At 34.9% G+C, this 24,933-nt stretch overlaps 1 protein-coding gene across 2 annotated transcripts in view; it reads right to left on the bottom strand.

Moving 5' to 3' along the window:
* The window catches only part of Su(Tpl) (Suppressor of Triplolethal), a 192,611-nt gene that overhangs the window by 90,443 nt on the left and 77,235 nt on the right, over positions 1 to 24,933 (bottom strand). For both annotated transcript variants that reach the window (XM_089249646.1, XM_089249647.1), the window contains one exon: positions 22,669 to 22,703. In XM_089249646.1, the coding sequence (XP_089105772.1) occupies positions 22,669 to 22,703 (35 nt within the window). The remainder of the gene's footprint in view (positions 1 to 22,668; positions 22,704 to 24,933) is intronic.

The following is a 24,933-nucleotide window of genomic DNA, read 5'->3' on the forward strand; positions in this document are numbered from 1 at the left end:
GCAATGCCTTTGGATCTCTGTTCTCTATATTTTCTAGAAAATTTAATTTTATACTATTACATTAATTATCCATTATTTGTGTGTTTAAAAAACTCTCAACTTGAAAGATAAGAGCAAAATTACTTCATTAGAGAAAAAACATCACATGTATTTTAAAGCATTAAAGCAACTAAAAACAACCTTTAAACAAATTACCATCGTAGAAAGAATTAAAATATAAAAGAAAAGGATCTGGTATCCATTCCCTATAGTATTTACTTATGTTCTTTTTGCCAATACCCTTAGATGATCAAATAAAACAACCAGTTGTTTTGAATGTACCACAATTTTAGGTAAAATGATTTTTTTGTCTTCCAGAACGATTTCATTCAGTAAAGTTTAGAAAAAAACCATTTTCAACATGATCTATAAAAGATTTTAGTTTTTCAATAAAAAAGCAAACTACATGTTATTATGTTTTAAGATGTAGAACTTCGAGGTAAATTGAACATTGTTTCATCTAAGCTTATTTAAACTGGGAATATTAGAATTTCTGTGACACATTTTTATAAGCTAAATCTAAAAAAATAAGGAGTCAAAATTGCAGTATAATTCATATTTTAAAAGAATTAAAAAACTTGATTTTTCTTATAGGTGCTTGCAAGGCAGGAGGAATGATGACATCTTTTATAAAAACATCTTTTAATGTATTTTAAATGTATATAATTTTAAATGTATATGGCAGGACTACAAAGTAATATGAAAACAATCTTCCCTGACAACAACAAGCATGTCCGTCATCAGTGCGTTCCAAAACCCAATTAACTGTATATCCTTGACTCCGTGGATGGATTTGACTGATTCCCCACAGGTAGTCCCCCGCCAGCGATAGCAAGAGAATTACTTACAGGGAAACCTGAACCTGACTTGTCTACCCAAGCGGGTGGTCATCAAAGGTTGGTCCTCGTCACTGGAGGTCTGTTGATCTTTTGAAGTTGTTGTTGCTTGCTGATCATTGGAAGGCTTGTGGGTAGTGAAAGGCAGGTCATCATCACAGATGTAAGCCGGTTTGACTCTGTCTATGCAAATGACAAAGTTCTGAAAGAAAATTCATTCTTCTGTGTGGAATCAAACCACAAGCCTCTCACGGTCTGAGCAAGCGCTCCACTCCGAGTTAGTTATTTTCTTTCCTTAGAGCATTTTTAGGAATGCTAAAAGGGACTGTAACTGATCAGAATGGGATGCTTCTCTATCTCTAATTTTTTTTAAGTTAAATGAGAAGCAATCGCATGTTTAGACCCGAGGGACTGCTCAACTACAGGAAACCATCCTGAAGTCTCACTGGAGTACCGTCATGAGCTGAAAGTCTGCTTGATGCTTTGGTCATTTGAAAAAAAACAAGACCAAGGTCGGGCAGCTGATGTCCCGTCATTACTAATGTAGCATTTGTTTTATTATTTTCTAATGAAGGGTTTTCCCAGGTGAGATATTACTTGGTCTAGTTGAACAATTTTGTAATGCTGAAATGTTTATTACTCTGTAGCAATACTATTATTGTATACGCATCATCACACTGTTCTCAAATGTGTGCCTTTTTCTTCTCTCTCTTCTGCTATTAGGGAGAAGACTTTCAATTCTTGTAAAGCCAAGTTATTACTTGTGTTTGTATATTCGTTATTATATATTTAACGTACAGCGTCTTTCTTCAAATGAATAAAATTTACATCTAGCCATTCTCTGGAATTTAAATAATTATTGGAATTAGAGCCAGACACCCATAATGGTGTTTCTGAACGATAGTGACTACAATCAATCCTGTTCATAACATTCCCATTTATAAAGTTCCCCACTAGGTACGACTTATTTTCGTGGCTCTACTCCAAGTTATTCTCATTAAGATTTCCTGTTTAAAGCGTCTTTCCGCTTTCGGCTGCTGCTCACCCATCACATCATCTCCCCGAGCAAGAAAAAAAACAAGAAGATAAACAGTGAGTGAAAAAATATATTCCTTACACAGCTTCTCAAAATCTAGATTTTAGGGGGGAAAAAAGGTCTCCAGAGAATCATAGAAAATCAGTGACCTTCTCTCAAATTGTGAGTTTTTTTGTGACTTTTCTGCGATGATAGACATCCTGTAAAAGTGTTTCTCAAACTTATTCAGTCCATCACCCCTTTTTCAAAAACAAAATTTCTCATTCCCCCCCCCCCCCCCCAGAAGTGATGTTAAAAATCTACATAAAAAATTGAAAGATGCAGTTTGACAAATTTTAAATTTTCTTCCCATCAATATGTATTTCTGCAACAGGGTAGTATAAAAAGGGTTACAAATTCGACTATAATTACAGTGGACTTCATTACAAAACAAAAAATTAAATTTGTGAATTAAAAAATTATAATTCACAAAACAGATACACATATTTACATTGATTGCAGTCAAAGTGATATTCGCATCACACAAAAAATTTCCATTAACAATAAAATTTCTTTTTAAGAACAGACAACTACAATTGTCACTTAGTTTTAATAAAAATAATTTTATTATTAATACATATTTTCTATTTTTTTCGGACTGTCGCTTAGTTTTACTAAGCAGCATTTTCACATCCTCACAATTAAATATCTGTACGTGATTTTTGAAAAAAAAAAATTATTGAAAACTTATTTTTATTCAGTACAGATTATTTATATTATTTTATTACAGATTGAAACGATCATTTTTCGGAATGATCACGTTATATAAAAAAATATTCTTTCAATCACCCTCCTATTGTCAACTGCACACACCTCACAAATTCCTGGATCAATTTAAACTAGATTTAGCATGTGTTACCTACTCTTATGAAATAACATATCCAAAAATTTTATTTTACACAAAATTATTCCCACCAACGCATGTTGGACTTAAGTGTTCTATTTTGCCATGGAATACAGAGTAAGGTATTGAGATGAGTTGAGTTCCAGTGAATTTATTATTAGGTTATTTTTATCCTTATATTGTCATAATCAGTGCGGATACAGATAGTGTTTTTGATAACCATGAATATATAGTACCACCCAAGTGCCTTACTCAAGTCATGAGGGCAATATAAAAATATTTAGTCAACATCAAAATTTTGAAAAGGGGTCATTCAAGTATTACGTCAGCATCGAGGGGGGGGGGTTTGGATTTGCTGACTGTTGATGACAGGGGGGGAGGGGGGTTTTAAGGTTGCTTACATCATCAACCACCCCTTTTAGAAGATATGAAATATTTTAAGCTGCTGACGAAATTTTGTTGATGGGGGCGGGGGGTCGGTGTTTTACTGTCGGGGGGGGGGGTCAAAAATGGCTGAAAATCTGCTTATGTAATACTTGAATGGCCCCAAAGAAAAAAAAGCATTACTGTACTTACGGTGTGGATAAAATATAAATATTTTCTTCCGCATCTTGACAGTTTCATTTCTTTTCAGACACCATCGAAATTACAAATACAAACACAAAGGCCACAACAGGCAAATTGTCGAATGAGGTGGCTGAAATTTATCTCTGTTTTAACCATCCATTGAGTCAAAAGCCCTTTCGATATATGACTGTTCTCATCTGTAATTCATATTTAGGAAATTCCACACAGATGTTATCCTTGGGTTTGAGTAATTCATGAATGTGCAAAAATTCATTAAAATATGTTTCCATTATGACAGTGTTCCTCAAAGTGAGCATCATGGCTCCTAAGAGCATCACCAACCTCTATCAGGGGTGCAACGACGAGCTGTTGATCATTGATGTTTGCCTCTGGGCGTAAGTGGCTCTTTTATGAATTGACAATAGCTATTATACTTTTCCTGAAAGCAGCAGATAATAACCATTACTAGGAGTGTAGGGTAAAAAAAGTCGCGGATGACAAAAGTTTCATGACCACTGCATACGGCGATGACGATGAATGTCATTATGTCTAGAAAACATACAAAAAGAACATACTTATATGTTAAAATCATGCCCCCCCCCCCCATCCTGCCACATAGACCCTGAGGCTAGGCCAAAGCTGCATTAAGAGTAAGCGGGAACAGTCCTATGCAAAAACCGGAATCCAAACATGACATCAGCGCCCTCTCTGTTGAGGAAGGACAAACTCCTACTGCTGGCCTGTGATTAGCTGCTTGCGTCGGGAAGGAATCGTCTTTTTTCCCCTCCACGCCATTTTGTTTACTTCACTCACGTGAAGACACTTGGTTAGCTATTGCTCTATTTTTTTGTCGAATTTCAATCTTTAAAATTCTTAAAAAGATCCTTCTAAAGGCCAACTAAAATTCTCTACATACCTTGTAGCTATATTTATTGAATATGTCCGCGTATCCGAAGTTTTATTGCATATTTGATGGTTGCAAAATGAACTCGAAGACTGGTGTTCACACGTATAAATTTCCGAAAGACAGCAACAGGTAAGTGAAAAATTTCCTTCATTTTATATTATTTTCTAGGACATGATAAAAGAATTGATTTATCAGGGCTATAGTCAGTCATTCATCCGTAATTTTCATTTCACCACATTAGAACCGTAAAAATGTGCGAAATTTCACTGAAGGGGAAAGAACCTAACATTGGTAGGGGTAATAATAATGTGCTTTGATGATAGAAGGTAATCGATGTTCCACTGCACTTTCACATATATACAATTATAATATTTCAATTCATTTTCACGGACGTTGAGGGGGTAGACATGTCAGGGCAGCACGTTTTTACTTGTAATTAATGTAAATTCACAATTAATAAACTCTCTAGTTAATGTTAATTCAAATAAAATAATTGGTGATAATGATACTGGGAAAGCTCATGTATAATGTGACAAACAAATGTAAGAAAGATCACAAAGATATGTAGACCACATAAATTTTTTAGAAGCTATTTTTGTACCTGGAAAAATGTTTCTTTCACTTTTCCAGGGCATGTCGACCCTATTTCAAATTCTGTGGTGTCCTAACTCCTAATCATTTCATCTGATCAAAGAGGAAAACAACTGATTCAGAATATAAAAAATTGTTCACATTTGTGAAGTGAGTTAAGATTTGTTTAAAATTCACATTTATTTTTATGAAACTATTTTAACAAAATATGTTAACTATAAATTGCTATGGCGATAATACTTAGTCAACCAAGCTACATTTCTCTGAAAAAAAATTTCAAAAAAAATTCTTGCTTACATAAAAATACTATCGAGGAATGACATTAGTCTTATACTGTTCTGCAGAGTAGACTGGTTAAAATTATGACGTAAAATTTCGGTGATTTGAACAACAGAATTTAGTTGAATAGTTTAAGTAAAAATAACCTAGTTGTATATATGTAAAATTTTGTCGTCAAAGCATGAAAGTCCATGGGAAAAAAACGTAAGAAATGACATTTTAATGTTCACTCTGCTCATGTTACTCCACAGAATTTATTTTCCTAAAATGCTTTTTGTGGCGTGTTTCAATAGTATACACATATGCATTTCAGTTTACCTGAAATGTGAATGTGATTAGAAAGCAAAATAACCTATTAAACTTTCTGATAACAAAAAGAGGGTGAATTTTGGACATTCATGGTTCTGGCTTCAGGAGACAATATGGGAATGTGATAGTCAGAAACTTCTCAATTAAAAGAAATATAGAAGATATGCTAAATATATACAGAGAATAATATAAGAAAAACTAATAAGTTAAATTTGAAAAATAAGATAAGGAAATAAAAGTTCTCAATATCAAGATTTTCTTGGTAAACAATCAGTTGATTTTTAGTTCACAAAATAATTAATTCAAGTCAAAATAATAGTTTGAAAAAAAAAATGATTTTTTTCATACCCCACTGTTGTAATCAAAAGTTTTCATTTTTTTTTTTACTTTCCTTAATGAAAAATAGATTTTTCATGTAAAATTTTTTTTTTCTTTGCAGGTGTCAAAAATGAGTAGCTGCCTGTAACAACCCGAAACTCATAGGGGTTTCGGCTGAGAAACTACATGCCAATGCTCGTGTTTGTGAGAGACATTTCCAGGATTGGTGTTTCATGAACATCAAATTAAAAAATAGCTTAGTTTGTTAGTACATAATGGACTGATATTTCACAGTGGAGCATTGGCTGTAATCAGAGCAGGGCTTGATATTTTCATTGGAGAATGGACTGATATTTATCAGTCAATAGTGGGCTGTAATTACCATAGAATGGCCTGATATTTTTACTACAGAATGGTTTGGTATACTTTTCTGGTAACGAGGGCTGATGTTTTTCAGCACAGAATGGACTGATATTTCACAGTGGAGCATTGGCTGTAATCAGAGCATGGCTTGATATTTTCATTGGAGAATGAACTGATATTTTTCAGTCGAGCATGGACTGAGAATTTTCAGTTAATAGTGGGCTGGAAGTATCATAGAATGGCCAGATATTTTCATTACCGAATGGTTTGGTATACTGTTCTGGTAAAAAGGGCAGATAATTTTTGTCTTCATCTGAATTTATCGATGAATAGGGCTAAGATTTTCATGCTGGAAAAAACTAAAAATGAATGAAACTAAACATTTTCCTAGAGAGAATCACGAAATATGATCTAAAAGAATTATTGTATTTCCGTTAGCATAATTTTCAACTTATATTGAAGCTCTTAGCATCTTCATGTAATTGTACACTTTTATGCATTAGTAAAAAAGTTGGTAGATATGCGAAAACATACAAAACTTGTAGTCATGTGTCTGACTTGTATCAGGTTTTACACTAAAATGTTTGATAACCACCTATATTGTATGTATTTGCCAAGCGATTTATCTGATTTTGAACAATTACAATTACACATTTGTGTTACTTTCTAAATGCTGCAAAAATAAAAGTTTTGTTTGAAAATTGTTTTTGTACTTGAAGCATTTTGTCTGAATGAATTTGGATAGTGATACAATTTACTACAACGTAAATTTTCTTCGCTACTTTAAAAAATTAGCTCATTACACAATTGCGAAATATTAAAGTTGATCGGGGGGGGGGTGTGTGAAGATAATAAACAGAGTATCGATTGCAAATTGACTGATCTGTATTTTTTAACATAAATGTCTCCTAAGAAAAAATTTGCTGCTTCTCTCAAAAAATGATGAGAATCGTCTTGGAGCCCTGGAATCAGAACCACCTCCATCTTTGTGGGGATCATGGCTCCAATAATGACTTGGTCATTAGCATAATCAGTCCCAGGGGAAAGAAGGACCTTTTATTCCCAGATGGAGTTGAAATCTACAACAGTAGGCCTTATCGATCAATTACAGTTACAACACATCTGGAATGTATTTTTTTTCGCCCATAGGATCAGATATTCACAAAGGCTCCTTTGGAAAAAGGGTCTGAGTTTTCAATTAAATTTTTTTCTCTCTCTCTCGTCCTCTTCTTTATGTCCACTTATAGCCCCCAATCATGTCTGAAGCTGGTATAGCACCCCTCCTGAAGTCTCATCACCGACTTTGGGAAACACTGTTGTAGAAGGATGAAAGGAGTGACAACATCTTGTATAAAATATATTTCAAACTAAAAGACTATATAAAAATATTCTACCAACAACAACAATATCATAGCTATTCACGAGCGCATTTGAAAACCAACTCCCTTCCACATTGTCGATAACCTTGACCACATTGTTGATTGAATCTTTGGTCAGCTGCGACTGAGTGAGTCCCCAGAGGTAGTCTCATGATAGTGATAGAACTACTTGCAGGGCAACCTGAACCTGGCCCATCCACCAAAGCGGATGGTTAAATGGTTTGTCTTCATAATTGGAAGTCTGTTGGTTGTTGGAAGTTTTTGTCTGTTAATTGTTGGAAGTTAATATTGTCTGCTGGTCGTTGAAAGAAGACTAGTTTGTTTCAGGTTAACCTTTTAACGGCCAATGTTCCCAATTGGGAACATACTTTTGATTAATTCAAAAAAAATATTTCTCTTTAACGAAAATAGCTGATTTTTTTTCCCTGAACATATAAGGTTCTGAACTTAATTTAGAAAAGACAAAAGTTATTCGATTCAGCTCTTATCATATCAATTTATTATTCTAAAATCACCCATTTTCAAGGGAAATTTTCTGTAAGTTAATGTTTTAATTATTAAAATAGTTTTTGTAAACATACATGCATCTCAATTTTTTTTTAATTGTAGAATATTGCCAAGAATGATAAGAAATGCTCAATGAGAGAGAAAAAAAATTTGTTTGTATTCCAGGCAACTTTTCCTACGATTGTTCCCAATTGGGAACATTGGCCACTACTGACTATTCTAAAGTGCAATGCAGAGGAGTGGCATTCCGAAAAAACAATTTATTGCTTTTTCCCTTCTCTCTGGTGTGTCTCAAAAGGAAGGAAAAGTATCAAATTTCACATTCCGATGTTTACATGCAGCACCCCCTTTTTTATGTGACTGACTTTGCCCCCCCGCCCCCCCTCTTCAACCTTCCCTCTACGTTTTGAGTAATTTTGTTGGTACGTTGGTCTTTCAGTTCTCAGTTGATATCTGGTCTTGTGACTTTCTACACTTCTTTTTCCCATCTGTTTTGTTATACTAGTAGCTTATTAGACTGAGTTTGAGAGATTCTGATATATCACATCTCTCTGATGAAGAATTCGAAATGTGCCAGCTGCTGCCTGATGAAAATGAGCGGGCTACAGATGAGGAAGATATCGATGACAACATGCTTGGCCGGTAGTTCCTGCAGATGTTTCTGGATATCTGTGTTTTAAGATCACCACGTAGTTCATTTGTGGGTGAATTTGTAGATCCTATCAACATGCCTTCTACATCAAAATTGCCTTTCAAAGATCAGATAATTACCCAGTCAAAAAATAAGAAAACATCATGTGTCAAGTGCCAAAAGACTAAAATTCATGCAACCAAAGTGGAAAAAAAGTACTGCATTCGACAAAAATATAAGTGAACCTACTGAAGCAATCAGTCATAAGTTTGCTGAGCTAAGTGCAAGCCGACTCGATTGATATTTTTTTCAAATTTTTACCGCAAGAGTACCTCAGTTACTTGGCTGAGATGACAAATATTTATGTCGCACAACATGGATCGAATTTGAAAATTGAGTGGGAAAAAAAATCGCAAAGTTTTTTCGATTGGTTTTGCTAAGTGGGTATCACAGAATACCAAGTGAAAATGATTACTGGGGTACTTTCAGTAGACATAGCAGTACCGATTGTCCCCACTGTTATGTCGAGAAATAACTTTAGAGACATAAAAAATAACTTCCATTTGATGGATAACTCTTTCTTACAACCCGGTGATAAGTTGGCTATCTATGATGAATTAAATGAAAAATTCACACACATTCGGTTTGGGTTGTTCCATGATAAACTAAGCATCGATGAATCAATAGCACTGTATTACGCTCATCATTCAAGTAAGATGTTTATATGGGGAAAACCGATTCGCTTTGGAATTAAAATTTGGATGATTTGCTCAAACAATGCGTTTTCCCATATAAAATGGAAGTATATTCTAGTAAGCAGTCATCGGAGCCTGTGCCTTTAGGTACCAGAGTTGTAAATAATATTTTCTCTCTCTTTATATTTTTAAATAATATCGTTTAACTTACCAAGGGATCCATACAAAAACCTAAACCCGTATGTATGTATTCTTTTGTGAATTTTAGACCAGCATTTCAGCTCATCATAAGCTCTTTATTATAATCCAGATATACATGTCTTTTGAGTGTATTCGAGAGAAAATTGTTTCCATCATTTTTAAAATTCTATATGTATATTCTTTAATTTTTAAAATAAATTTATTAAATGATGATGAATTTTGCATCATCTTGTAAGATGGCTTCACTGCGAAAATTATGTTTAGTCAGATCCGGCCAATGTTCCCAATTGGGAACATTCAAGAAAACGCATAGGGGAATTTTTTTTTCTTCAATTTCTCGATTGATATCTCTTAACTAAAAAATCAGAAGGAGAAATTAACAAAAAAAATAATGAAAATCAGTTGGAATCTGAATTCGGCCGGTAAAAGGTTAACTGTGTTTTAATTTGTGAAATTATACATTACTGGTGAAAATAATAACCATACCTCGTTCTGTGGTCTACTGTTTAATCAACTTGTATTATTTATATATATTTATAATGCTGTGTATTGTGTTTCAATAGCCTGTGTTAGCCAATAATGAAATTATTTGTGGTTTGACCCTGGACAGATCATATATAGATCTCTTGGGTTTATTATGAATATTTACTTTTGATTCTCCCCCCCATCCCACTGTAATATGTTTTGTCTTAGATTTATACCAACATAAAATTACCATTCAATTTCAACAAAAAATTTGAAGTAAAAGAAAGTTGGAAATAGAGAAACACATGCTTATGTTGACCGCACAGTAATTTGAAATATAAATTGATTGCATATATAAACTGAGATTAATCCAAACATCTCCTGCACCATAGTTGATATCACATGTAGCAGAAAGTATCCTGTATGTATGGCAAATGTTTGAATTATCATGACAAAATGGCACCTGTGAATGAAATTTCTAAATCGCTGGATGAGAATAGCACTGTACAGTGTGAAAAATGACAGCGCAAACAAGAAAAATTGGAAGAGAATAACAAAATGATATAAATTACAAAAATAACAAAAGAGCAGAGATTGTGGAACCTAACAGACCGACAAAAAGAAAAGAAATTGTTCAAGAAACACATTTTTAGCATCCAACACCAATGTAGAGCTTACCAAATGTGCATTAGAAACATACAAAACCAAAGCTGCTCTTCATGTGTATTTGAGTGAAAATTATAACTGCAAATTATCTGAAGAAGAGCAAAGTCATCATTTTAGTGGGTCAAGAAACCAAGTATGTCTTCATACCTGTGCATAGGCGTAAACTTGTATCCGGCCAATGGGCCCGAGCCCCTCCCCCTAACATTTTTGAAGAGCCGGCTCGGCTCCCCAAAAAATTCGAGTAGATATGTTTCGCACACTTGGCTCAGAAATTTTTTTTTGAGTTTTTGAGACAAAAAATTTCTCTAAATAGTAAAAATCATCTGCTCGAAATTTTATTTTTTTATTTTTCTTTAGAATCTCAATGCACTTGTTCTGTGACAATAGTAGTCTTATCTCGCAATCACCCCGGCATCCATCCATTCTGAATTGCATCCTCCCAGAGTGCTGTGCCTGAAGGCACCTGTGGAGATAACTTAGGGGAGGGGGAAAGGAATCCTTTCTCTTGCTTGCACTGTCGGTAAACTCCAAAGTATCTCTTCCTTCTCACGTTGAGTGTGACCACCCTTAGGGGATGGGGACATGAGAAAACAGAAAAAGAGAAAAAATCAGAAGGAGAAATTAACAAAAAAAATAATGAAAATCACTTGGAATCTGAATTCGGCCGGTAAAAGGTTAACTTTGCAGTGAAGAGAAAGGTAGAGAGTGTATTCCTTCACCGCAAAATATAGTTCCCATACATCGGAGGTTTATGATGACCATTTATATAGAATATTTCAAATTTTTTTATGATTTTGAAGAAGATACTGAAAAAAAAAAACAGTTTTGAACCAATGTATATTCGTTTAAAATTTTTAAATTTGACAAAATATTGGTTACCGTTATTGAAAATCCATGGCGAGCTAAGGAACATTTTTGCGCGATTTCCAAGAAATTTTCCCCACCAATATATTGCACAGTTATATATATATATATATATATATATATATATATATAATATCGTCATTTTGTTCAATTTTCCGATACAATTTTTCATTCAATTTTGCATGTAGTTATAGGCTTACACACCCAGACAAATATTCGATTAATATTTTTGTTTCTCCCGAAAATAACCTCCAACAAATTCAGATATTCACGCACGGATTACAGGAAGTGTCCCTCTTTCACGACAGCGTGATACCGTTGTGAGAGGCTCTCTTTATGGATGTAGGTTACGGTTCCAGGCACCCCCCTTTTTTATATCTATTTCTTGCCATATTCGTAGGATAGGGGTGGTTTCTGAATTCCAATAGCCGATAGCGGAGGGTGTTGACATATGTCTCTTTTTCACCCACACCAACGCCATCTTCTCTCCCACAGCAGAGGCTGTTCCTCCAGATGCCCCTTCAGTGTCTCTCCAGATAAATATAAATAAGCAAGAGAGAGAGACCCACAATGGTTTAGGCTTGCAGTGTATTTTTTCCTTCTGTGACAGTTGTATCTTTCTTTTCACCAGAGATAGACAAGCTAAAACATTCTCCGTTCTTTTTGGCAATAATTGAAAAAGAAGAGGAATTTTGGATTGCAGATGGCCTGATGGAACACATGTTGGAGCAACAACAATTAATAAGTAATAGAGAATCCGATAGTTCTACAACTTCAAGTGAGGTTTCCATGGAATCCGTAAAAAATGACTAAAACTGTAGTGATAACAAGTGGCATCGACGTATATGCGTTCGGGTGGGTGAGCGACGGAAATTTCGACAAGAAAAGTGAGTGAAAGAATTCTAAATTTTTCCGTATCATTTTTATTATTTGGGGCTATTTCCAAATTCAAACGTGAAAACCGGGTTAATAGGAGTTACTAAGATACTATTCAATAAAAAAAAAATTATTTCAAAAACCGCACTTTAATTTCTGAAAGTATCGACAATGGTTTTTTTTTTCATTAGCTAATTTTTTGTTACTAACTGACTGCAATTTTTTCTACAAGCATTACGTTACACGTAAAAAATATTTTTTTCTGCGAGATTGGCGAGAATTAGTCATACCTTACCAAGGCCGCGCATCGATACATAGGTTAAGAGGCTTTCGTTGTCATAGCAACGAGTGATACGGTGCCCTCGTAGCTTCCTCTTCACTGCAAAGTTAACCTGAAACGGACTATAGTAGGCAGTGGAAATGTCCCTATGCATCGAGGATAAAACCGACAGTTGAATGAGACCTGTAGGGACTTCAGAAGGATCATTCAAGTATGTCAGCAAATTTTTAGCAATTTTTGACCCCCCCCCCATCATTACAATGTTGTCATCAACTCCGCTCTTTATTTCCTAACATACATTGGTGGGATCAGAGACTACGTAGGGGGAGCTGCCTCCCACAACGATCAAAAGTTTATATTTTATTTAAGAACTCTTAAAATTTCTAAGAAATTTATTGGGACCCACCCCTCTAAGCTATATATGATAAATCCTTGGCCTGCGAACCAAATGTGGCCCTAGGAATTATCTGATGTGGCCTGCCCCCGAAACCTAATTTTGTAAAAATGACGTAAGTGGCACATATACAGATCATTAAAGTGACCAGTGGCACAATTCCAGAACATTTAAGCAAACCGTGGCACATTTAGAGATAACTTAAGTGGGCCGGACACATTTCCAGAGCACTTAAGCGGGCCTGGACACATTTCCAGAGCACTTGAAGGATCCGTGAAACATTAAGAGATCACTAAAGTAGCTGTAGGGGACTTATCAATAGGGAGAATGTTAGTTCAAGTGCCCACAAACTATATCGAAAGGTTTTGCGCACTAAGACGCCATTAAAAAATATTTCATATTTTCATAGAGGGTGGTTGATGATGCAAGCATCTTCGAAACCCTCTCACTCCCGTCATCAAAAGTCAGCAAAGCTGAAACCCCCTCCCTCAAAGGTATTTACCGCTGATGGTTTTTACTGTCAGAGTTTTTACCCTGTTTTATCCACGGCTTTTACCACCTTCAGACACAAAAGAAAACACTTTCTGCCATTATTTAATAAATTATCTACTCATCTATCTAATTATCTTTGCCTCATCATGATGCGATTCGGGAAGACCACAATTGAACGCTGAAATTCAAAAGACAACCCTCCAGATCAGTGGCGTCATTGTCCAGGAGTAGATAATCCCACTCACAAAGTTACTTGTGATGTGACTGTCTTTTCTAGTAACTGGCCATCTATGGTGGCATGGTCCTTCGTGGTTAGCACGTGAACTAGAGCTATGGCCTGAAAACACTGAAGTTGTTTCAGAAGAAGAATTAGTCATCCACCAAATTTGTGGTGATGGTGACTCTGATCAATTTTCTGTTGTGTATAATAATAATCCAATATACCACCATATCATTAATGCAAGAGTAATAGGTATATTACCATTCTTCGAATATGTAGTTATATTTTCAGGTTCATATGGAATATCACAAACTCGGTGACAAGAGGAGTGGATTGTTGCCATCAGAGGAAATCGTCTTTGCCTAGAATTAGCTAGTAAAGATTGTTCAGAGAACTGAGTTCAAAAAAGAGGTAAGCGACATTAAGAAGGGTAAACCTGTTGCAGGTAATAGCAAATTGGCATAGTTGAACTGCTTTATTGACAATGCTGGTGCCCTTAGAGTTGGTGGAAGATTAGCTAACTCTAATGTAAATTTGATTGCTAAATTTCCGATAGCATTACCTGTGAATAATCCATTCACTCTGGATTGTATTGAAATATCATTTAAAATATTTACATATTGGTCCTCAAACTTTATTATGTCATGTGCATCAGAAATTTTGGCCTCTTGATGGCAAATGAATGTGTAAAAAGCTAGTACATGAATGCTTGACTTGCTTTAGAAACAAACCAGTAATGGCTCAACAAATATAAACGGAAATCCTCAAAAGATCGTGTGACACCCACGTATCCATTTAACATTATGGGTATGGATTTCTGTGGGCCATTTTTGATCAAATTCAAGAACCAAAGAAAGGGTATTTTGAATAAAGTATATGTATCTGCTTATGTTTGTTTATGTACCAGAGCTATACATACTGACAATGCCAAAAATTTTGTAGGCACCTGTGCAGAATTGAAGAAACTGTACAACACAGTAAAACATCAAGATGAAACTCTAGCTGACTATCTACCAGGAAAAGCTGTTGACGGGCAATTTATCCCTCCTATTTCATCGAACTTTAATGGCGTATGGAAATCAGGGGTCAAGTCATTTAAATTTCATTTGAAACGTGTTGCAGGCAATGCTGAACTTGAATATATAAATGCAAAACAATGCTTTTCTAGTGTAAAATAATTGACTACATATTTCCACCGATAGATGGAGCATAAATTTCGGAATATGAGGGGATAATTTAGACAAAAGGGAAATTTTGCTTGACAAGGTTACCATCACTGGTATAACCTTCTGTTAGTAGAACATATTGTATTACAAGAAAACTGAAAAGTTCCTCGTGATTCCGCACAGTTTCCTGACAGAAAAAGTAAGCAATATTAAATATAGTTACACATTTTTGATAAATTCATGCATTTTAAGTATTTTCTTCAATGATAATTTATTCAGAATCTTCAAAAACAATCTAGATACAGTATTTTTCAGCCCTCTCTAATACTTATAATCAATAAAGCATAGTAAAAGAATTTTGTGTTTCCTGTTAGACATATCAATAAATTAATAAAACTTACCCCATGTTTTATGTTTTCCAAACATATTTAAAATTTATCTAAGAAAAACTTAAACTCCATTTGGCTTGCGTACTTGGGACAGTAACAATATTTAAATAGAGTTTTTATTAAGAAGTTTATGCACATAATTTTTTTTTTTTCTTATTTAAAACCTGATATATAACTCAATATATGAGTAAAATAAATTCTAAATAAGTGAAATGTAATTTGATTGTAAGGGAAATATATACACTGTATCATAAAATATAAATAAATACAGGGCTTGACAAATCAGAAAAAAATGTAATTGCCAGCCAAATTCCGTACGAGCCAAGCATGGTGTTTTCATGAGAAAAGTGTCTTAAATAATCTTTTTTCAACCTTTCTGGGAATGACCTCTTCCCAGGGCCGCAACTAGATACTTTGTTACCTGGGGCGAGCCGGAGTTTTGGCTCCCCTTAGTAGAAGAAACAGTTAAAGGGTGAATTCGACTCCCATTCTGGTCCAGCGTCTTGAGCACCAGACCCGCCTGCTCTCTAGTTGCGGCTCTGCTCCTTTCCATATTGAAAGACAGTTAATTATGGAATCAGAAAATTTTGAGCCATCCCTAGATTCTGATTTAGCAATCACATACAGATTTTAGGCACCAACACAGATTTTCCAGTCACCATGGTGACCTGGTGCCTGGGATTTTGTCAACTCTGGAATAAATAAAGATGTATATACTGTATATATTTTTTGGATTTACTTGCATTCTTTGTATATACTCGTTTTCGTAACTCCGCCCAGGGATTTCGAAATTCATGAGATCTGCGGGGGGGGGGGGGGGGGGGGGGGAGACCCGGGGGTTCCTGGGTACGTTATAACGAACTTTTATTGTATTATGAGCAATATTAATTTGAAAAGTTATAAAAAATTAATTAATATTCCGCACAACTTCACAACTTGAAAATAGCACTTATTCTGAAAATTTTTCAATTACATACATTTACACACACATTAATGCTAAAAAGAGGTTAAAATTCCAAGGGCGTAGCCAGAAATTTCATTCGGGAATCAGTGATAGAATAATAGATCTGGTCATCTTATTCCTTCTTTTCTGTCATTTTCTCACATTTCGGGGGGGGGGGGGGGCAGACCCCTCAAGTACCCCCCCCCCCCGCTACACCCTTGAAAATATGTAAATGCTAAAAACAGCACTATTCACAACAAATTTATAAACAGTGCAAAAGAAATCAAAATAAAAAGGTTCCTTCTCCACTGGTTTTTTCATTTTTTCAAATTTCCCTTCTCCCACTGGGTGACCTTTCATTAAATCAAGTTGTATAATAACCAAGAATAGTCACTAAAGCAGTGTTTTCCAAAGTGTAAAATATCGCACCCCCCCCCCCCCGGGGGAAGGGGGCGATGAGGGTCTTGAGGGTCGGTAGAAGCTGTGGGTTTAGTATAGGATCCTATGGGTGGGGCTTGAGTTGGGAGAGATGAAAAAGAAATTTTTTTTAAAAGAGGAGCTATGGAACACACACAAAAAGTTTGGGAAACTTTTCACTGAAGCAGCGGTTCTCAACCGGTGCTCCGTGTGCACTTCCCGGGGGCTCTGCCGCCACTCAAAGAAAATAAAATAAATCAGTAAATTTGATAAATGAATAAAAGAGAAGCCTTCAGGGCTCTGCCATAGAAATTTTACACCAAATAGAGGCGACCATTGATGCATATTTGTGTTTGAGTACAGGTGATCATTTGTGGAGATTTTACTGCATTTAGGAAAATATAATGGAACCCTTCTTATACGTCTCCCTATTACGTTTCTGACCTTACTCATTTGCATGACGTTTGACTTCAGTTGCTATATATTCCTATATATTATCCCTGTATACAGGGCCTAATTTCTGCAAGGGCAAATGAAGCCTTTATAACTTTGAGCTGCCAAAATTCAAACAACATACATTCACTGACGAATTAACAACTTTGACTCTTGCAGCAAGAGTCTCGTAATTCCTGCTTTACCCAGGGCCCTGCCTGTATACACTTCGATTAATCAACGTTTTCACTTCAATTCGAACTCCCAAGTCTTTGGAAAATACCATTTCTATCAATCGAATATCAAATAATTTTTCAATTGGTAAAACCGTGTCATTGAAATACAGTGTTTCCCAGTTTTCAAAAACACATCATGAAAAAACGTTATAAATAAATTAATAAATAAATTATAAGCGGAAAAACTAAGCGGGATCGACTGCAGTTTCTCAAGCATATTTTTTACTGAAAAAGCCATAAAATTTAAGATAATTGACTAGTTCAATGGATTTTGACCGGTACTGAAATAATTATTGAACGGGCTATGGTATGCTGATAGCCAGGGTCGTAACAAAGATTTTTGCCGACCGGGGCAAATATAATTTTGCTGCTCCCACATTCAATAATTTTGTAACGGTGTTCTCTGTTCCCACCTAAAACTGCCGCCCCCTTAATTTTGCCACCCGGGGCAACTGCCTCCTCTGCCCTCCTCTCTAGTTTCGGCCCTCTGCTGATAGCAAACATGTACACTATTAGTTCTTTAAGAGAAAAATCTTTCAACAACAGAACTCAATACATCACTTTTCGCTTAGATATAGAAACCAAAAGCACAACAAACAAGTGTAGGACGTTTTACAAAAGGTATAAATAACATTTTTTTTCCTGGTAAATCTTGAAATGAATACAGTAAAATTGCTTGAGACTTTAGCAACAGTAATGTTATGATAGTGTAATATTTCTCCTCAAGCATAAGATTTTGGATCAAAATGACAGATTTTTTACAAAAAATTTTTTGGGAAACGTCAGTAAAAAAAAGGGGGGGGGGGAAGTAATTTTCGAAAAAAATTCCAGTTATACGGTTTTCGCATTTATACGATACGTCGTATAAACAAGGTTCCATTATTTGAGCCTGCGCCCCCCCCCCAACATTTTTAATAAGTTTACGCCTACGTGTATTTCCTAGAACATTCCGATATTTTCATGCAATTTTAGCCATTCTAATTTTTCATTAAAAAATGCCCAATTATTTTTAATATATTTTAAACAAAGACTATTGAAACTTTTATTCTTTACTGAAATTAAATATTTTTTTTATTTTCCCACTCCTATGAATTAATTATATTATAATTATGATTTTAAATATTATCATGTTAATGTTTTTCCGCATAGAATCCATATAAATATACTGCTTCAATTCAATGGTGCTTTAATTTTTACCTTCAGTGTTATTTTTTTGGCAATTTTAGCAATAATTGGCAACTTTGCTTACATTTGTTATTATTTTTGGTGACAATTGGCTATTTTCCCGTATTTTTTATCAAGGAAATATGGTCAGCCCACAGATATTCATTAATTCACTAGTTTAAAATATTTTGAAGCAATATCTGAAGCGCATTGTTTTGCTGCCAGATTTCTGGCAACATCTTTTTGAGCATAGATATACCTCAGGTATGAGTGGACCACTTTAAAACAAGACCATATGTCCTGTTTTAAAAATTGTCACATAATTATTGTACCATTGTTGCTCTACACATTTTTGCTCCCATGGAATATGGTTTAGGGGGGGATTGTGAGTTGAAGGGGAGACAAAAATTGAAGGAAGAAATTCACAATTTTTTTTTTCAAGCACTTATAAGCACTAAAGAATAATTTTTTTCAAGAACTGCAATGATTTTTCAAGGACGTTTAAAGACTTGAAAATGAACTTTTTTCAAGGACTGTACGAACCCTGAATAAGCATTATGTTATTCAGGGATAATTCATTTCACACATTCATTTGCCATCATGTTTATTCAGATTCATTTATTGATTTGCATTTCATGTATAAATATATATTGTTGAAATTGTATATAGAAATAATTGTATTCAATGTGCAAAATTTATTATTGTCTTTTGTAGTACGATTTATTCATATGATTATGTTTGTATTATGATTGGAATTTTATGAATTCCAATTGGGGGAGAGTGTTAAATGTTATATATATATATATATATATTTTTAATATTTTTATATTCATCATCACCACTACGTGGCACTCATATCAACCCCACAGCCACCAGGTGAGAAAGAAAGTTGGTATATTTTTTAGTTTTGTTTCTACATCCATGAATAAAGGATCCGAGTTGATAAATAGCGTTTTTCAGTAGTGTTGTCTTTAAGATGTATTTTTTCATAACTTATACAGTAAAATGCCTCTTAATGGTCACCCCTCAGGTGTGGTCACTCCTGTTATGTGGCCAAATAAAAATATCCCGGCAAAAAGCTAATTTTAGTATTTTGAATCCCTGTTTAACGGTCACCCTCAGATACGGTCGCACCTACACCCCATTTTCATCATTCGTTGCATTGGACCAAAACCCCTGTACGGACACCAATAGTTTGCGATTTTGGTTTGCATTACACTCACTAGATGGCAGCATAATTTAACTATTTGTTCAACTTTTTTACATTTGGCTACTTTTGAATTGAATTTCAGCTGGAAGTTCGTTAATGTTTGTCACTTCTGATGTCTGTTCAGAATCTGAAATCATGTGTTGCCGATTTTGCTCCTATATTTTACATTATTCCCCCACTGTTGAATATGGCCAGCTCTAGTATAATCGTCGCTCTCTATCACCAAGAGAAAAAATTGATGTCTTATATACAGTGAAAAACATAAAATTGGAGTCCGTGCTCTTGCAAATGAATTCAATGCATTGATTAAATACATTTTCCTGTAAATGCCATGACAGGAAGTGATTGGATTTAGTCCTTCAGCTTAAAATACATTTTGAAGGAGTTGAAATACTCAGCTAAACTATGATTTTGTCTAAAACATGCTAATTCAGTTAAACTTTGTATAAATTTCTTTTGCAATTTTAATTTCATATCTATGCAATATAATTATGTATATTTGTGACTTTAAACATATCTTTTATTGTCAGAATTTCATTTATACTAAAATAAAGAACCATTTCAGTTATTGTTAGTACTAAAAAATACAATTACATAGATGCCAATTTGCAGAAGATAACAATCTGGAGTATCCCGTGATAACACATTTTGCATAAGAGAAAACGACAAACAAATAAAAGGGAAAAACCGGGGATTTTTTTTAAATTGCAAAGGGTGACCATATAAAAATTCAGTTTTTCCTGGATGCATTTTTCCTGTCCTATTTTTTTAGCAATAATTACCCACTTTGCTTACTTTAACCATCCTGTTTTGTGACAATTACCGATTTTTCTTACTTGAAATCCTGATTCCACATTTTTTATGAGAAAATGGGGTCAGCCTGAAATTGCAAGGACTGGAAGAGTATTTTCTTTAGGGATTTTCCATTCAAACAAAGCTCAGTTTAAGAACTGAGACTTTTCTATGAAGATACAAAAAATTGGAAGAATTAGATTTCTGTCTGGAAGATTTTAATAAGGCTGAAAATTGGAAGGCTTCCGGGTAAATCAAAAGCATTGGCACCTATGCAATTAATACAGGAACCCCCTTTTATAACATAGTCACCCCTCTTTTACGATCGAATTCTTTTGTCCTGCGAGTGTCCACAAAAGAAGGGTTTTACTGTATTAATTCTCAATCAACGTTAAATATGGAAAAGTTATCTTTTATGGGGGGGGGGGGGGAAAGAAGAAAAATCCCCCCCCCATAAATACTTCTAATAATTCCCTTTCTTGTATAAAGAGATGGTATAAGACCCGACCTGGTTTTTTTGACCCAAAATATACTGAGAAATTGAATTGTCTAATATTATCGGTAACTGATATTTGGGAAGAAAAGTGATTTGTCTCCGCCAAGAATCAAACCCGGGTTCCCCCCACCCCCAATATATTTCGGGCTGAAAAAATAGCATCTCTTCATACAAAAACGCCAACTGGGGGGAAAACTGTTGTAGTTAAAGGAGGCAGCTATGTCTCCACTCAGCACTTCACGCTACTAATGTGTGTTATAAGGAATTGAAAATTGTGTCTCTGGTGTATTGGTTAGTGCACTTGCCCGGTATGCAAGGGGATTCAATTCCCAGAGGAGACAAATCTCACTTTTCTTTCCAAATATGAGTTTTGGCATAATATCAAGAAAATTCAATTTCTCAGTATAAATTCCCTTTCTGTTGATTGCAGCCTTGAGGCAATCACCATCATTGCTTGTTTTTTCATGCTATAAATTCACTACAGAGCCCCACCCCGTGAAAAAGATGGCTTGCGGACCTGCCAAAAATCCAACAGCCCTGCTCCATGATGTGAAGGAAGGTCATATTCTTTCTACAGAAAACCAATATTGTTCCCAAGAGGACTCCTGTTGTGAGTGAGTGAGAGAGAGGGAGGGGGAACAAAAATATTGAATGCCACAACTTCTCCAAAGCATAGATTTTAAAGAAAATATCGGAAAAAAAATCTGAAAAATTAAAAAAAATCAGTGATTTTTAAACAAATGTTATTACTTTTTCGGGACTTCCATAACCTTTTTCTCATTCCATGACTTTTTCATGATGGTAGATACCCTGATTAAAATTATAAATAGACTATTTCATTTGATCTTCAGATATATTTCTTGCCTTGAAATTTTATGCGTGGACACCTCAGCAGCAATAGAGAAATCTTGATACATTTATCTATAGTGGTTTGGCTCCTAGACTGAAATTCTTGATTTCAATGACTCATGGGAAATTTCCGATGCCCAATTCCAGGAGTAAAGAAAGACTTATGAAATGGTGAGGAAGTCAGTAGGCAGACTGTGTGTGTGTGTTCCACACCAGACATAACAAAAACTGGTCTTTCACAAACTACTTCACCGCACACCAACTCCAGTCATATATCGCCATACAGCAATTTCCAACCAGTGGAGTTAGTCGGGAAATGAAGGCTCCATCCATCGGTGGTCGCCCTAGGTTCTGTAGGTAAAGAACTTGCTTCTTATGTTCTATGCCCGGATTCAAACCCATGGACCTTGATGGTAACCTTCATAGTGGAAGACGAGCATCTTTACCACTGCGCCACTCGGGCTGGTCTTTCACAAACTATCACAACTTGTTCTAGTTAGACTTTTAGATTTCGTTTCCCACTAGTCTGAACCAACTTATGGTCCCAGTGGGTAGTATTGTGGGGATCCGCCTTATTATTTGGCAAAACAAGTTTTGGCCCTGTGAGCGGATTGGCCTGTATAATTATGGAAGTAGTTATTTATTTATCCTGTCCATGCCTGTACAAGTTGAAAAACACTAGTCCATGAAAATATTCGCTTAGTTAAAAAAATTATAAAATGGAAAATATAAGGATTTGACATAAACTTTAAAAAAGTAAATGTATGTATGCTTACCTACATAAGGTGCAGATGGATCAATTTCCTTTGTACTAAAATAAAAAAATATGTCAGTCAATTAAAGCTCCACCTGATTAAAATATAGCAACATATATATATATATATGATCCAATTAATTTTAAAGAATGCAAGCATCTATTCTACAATATAAAATCATAAATTCAAAAAGTTTTTGAGCCTATTTTCATGCAATGGAAATCTGTCACAATGCAACTGTCACTAAACTATTCAATGAGTTTTGGTCTTTTTTTAGTCAATTGTCATTTTTAGTCAACTCTTTAATGTCAATGAGATTTATGTAGTGTAGAATATCTCAAGCTAATCTTCCTCTGTCACTGGAAGAAAAATGCTTTTGTTGTAAATAGGGTTGTCAAGTTTTTGCCGTAGTGGAAAAAACCATAATAACAACCATGGAAAAAACGTCACAGAAAAAATAATTTTGGTCATAGTTTTGAAAGCGGTAAAAATTGAAATAATTAAAAATTTGAATGTTTAGTTTCATGAAGCCAGTTCTGAAAATCTCTACTTACTTCAGAAAAGTTTAATATTTTAAACTATTTTTTTTAACTTTTGGAATCAGCTGTTTTCCTTCCAAGTACACGAAAGACTTGGATATAAATATGAATAAAAACCATTTTTGCCAAAAGCAAATACCTTGTAAAAAAGTTCGTAAAGCATGTGTCTTTTCTTAATGGAATCCAACAACATGAACTGATATGAGCTGTATCACAGAAGTGAGAGAGTAGAAAATTTCTTCTGATTTCATTGACTGAGAGTATCGTCCCAAGGGATTGGAAGCTTGCTAATGTGGTTTCGAAATTTAAAAATGATAGTAGAGAAGCTGTGTCCAATGATCGTTCAGTGAATTTGACAAGCTCCCTCTTCAAAATTTTGGAAATTACTACCAAATGGCAATCTGTGAAGTGGATAGACAAGAATAACTTACTGTCTGAAAACCAGCATGGATTCAGGATGGGGAAGTAATGTGTAACCAACTCCTTTGCATGTGACTAAGGTGCTTTAGAAAAAATCAAAAACTTCAATGTTGTTTGTCTTGATTCTCAAAAGCATTCGATCAGGTCCAACATGGTAAACTCTTGAAGCGCATTTGATCAAGATTGTCGACAACTTGAATTAAAAAGAATAGTGGGCTGAGACAGGACTTTTTTTTAACATGTTAACTGGAGGGGATTTTGCCCCACTAGCCTTTCTATTTGCCCCACCAGTGAAGATAAAAAATGACCACTGGTGGGGCAAAGCCCTTTTCTTGTTTTCCTGAAGCAGCTTCAGCTTCAAACGAATATGAAGGGAATCAAAGAAAAAAGCTTGCACAAAAAGATTCCATCATTTGTGAGATGAATGTTTTATGGCTGGTCTTTTCAAAAAGGAAAAGGAAAGTTCAACTGAAAAGATAAGTTTTCCAGGGATCGACTTCTCTGGAATAGGTCTTTTGCTCTCATAAAAAGACAGAACAGATGGGGGATGGCGGAGGCCAAGGATATGACCATTCATTGTTTTTTTTTTTTTGACGCTCATTAAAGTGAAACGATTCAGTTATATAACCCTGGGAGTAGAAAGGATCTAAAGTTACTGGGTTTTCATCAGATGCCCTGGTTAAAACATTCTATTTTAGAGCAATATAGATAGATAACATTAGTGTGGTAGCGCAAGACCAGTCAAATTCGGACATTGGGTGGTCTCCAGATCTGAAGAGAGGGGGAATGAATAAAATAAAATAATACAGAGAGAGAACCCCGTTTATACGACTTTCGAGACACCGAATCACGGCATAGTTTTTATTTAGCCGTAACTCTCCCAAATTCTCAGAAATTAATTTTTATTTAACTTTCGGATTATGCTTAAAAGTTATCTGAGTATGAAGAAAACAAAGAAAGGTCATGAGATTGCGATTTTTTGATAAATTTAATCCAATATGACTCTTTTCCTATTTAATCCCTCTTTCTCTCTTCAGGATTCTTACGATTATTTTACAAATGACCAAAAAAAGAAGAAAATTAAAAACAATTTTGTTAAATTTTCTGCGAACAATACTGTTTATATATTTACAGATTTATTTTTATTATATATTTTTTTTTGCAACCGTCTCCAAAAGTAACTCGGCATATTTAATTTCTTCACAAGCTTCATTCTTTCATACATCCAGATTTTTTGTCGAAATTTTAATTTCACGTTCAAGAGAAAGGGTGGGGGGGGGGGCTTTTCTTTCTTTAGAAATTAAGAAAAGATGATTCCACGTAGCCA

The sequence above is a fragment of the Pholcus phalangioides genome, unplaced genomic scaffold (assembly GCF_987345545.1).
Source record: "Pholcus phalangioides strain wild (caught in Gottingen) unplaced genomic scaffold, Ppha-v1.0 ptg000022l_1, whole genome shotgun sequence".
Taxonomy (NCBI): domain Eukaryota; kingdom Metazoa; phylum Arthropoda; class Arachnida; order Araneae; family Pholcidae; genus Pholcus; species Pholcus phalangioides.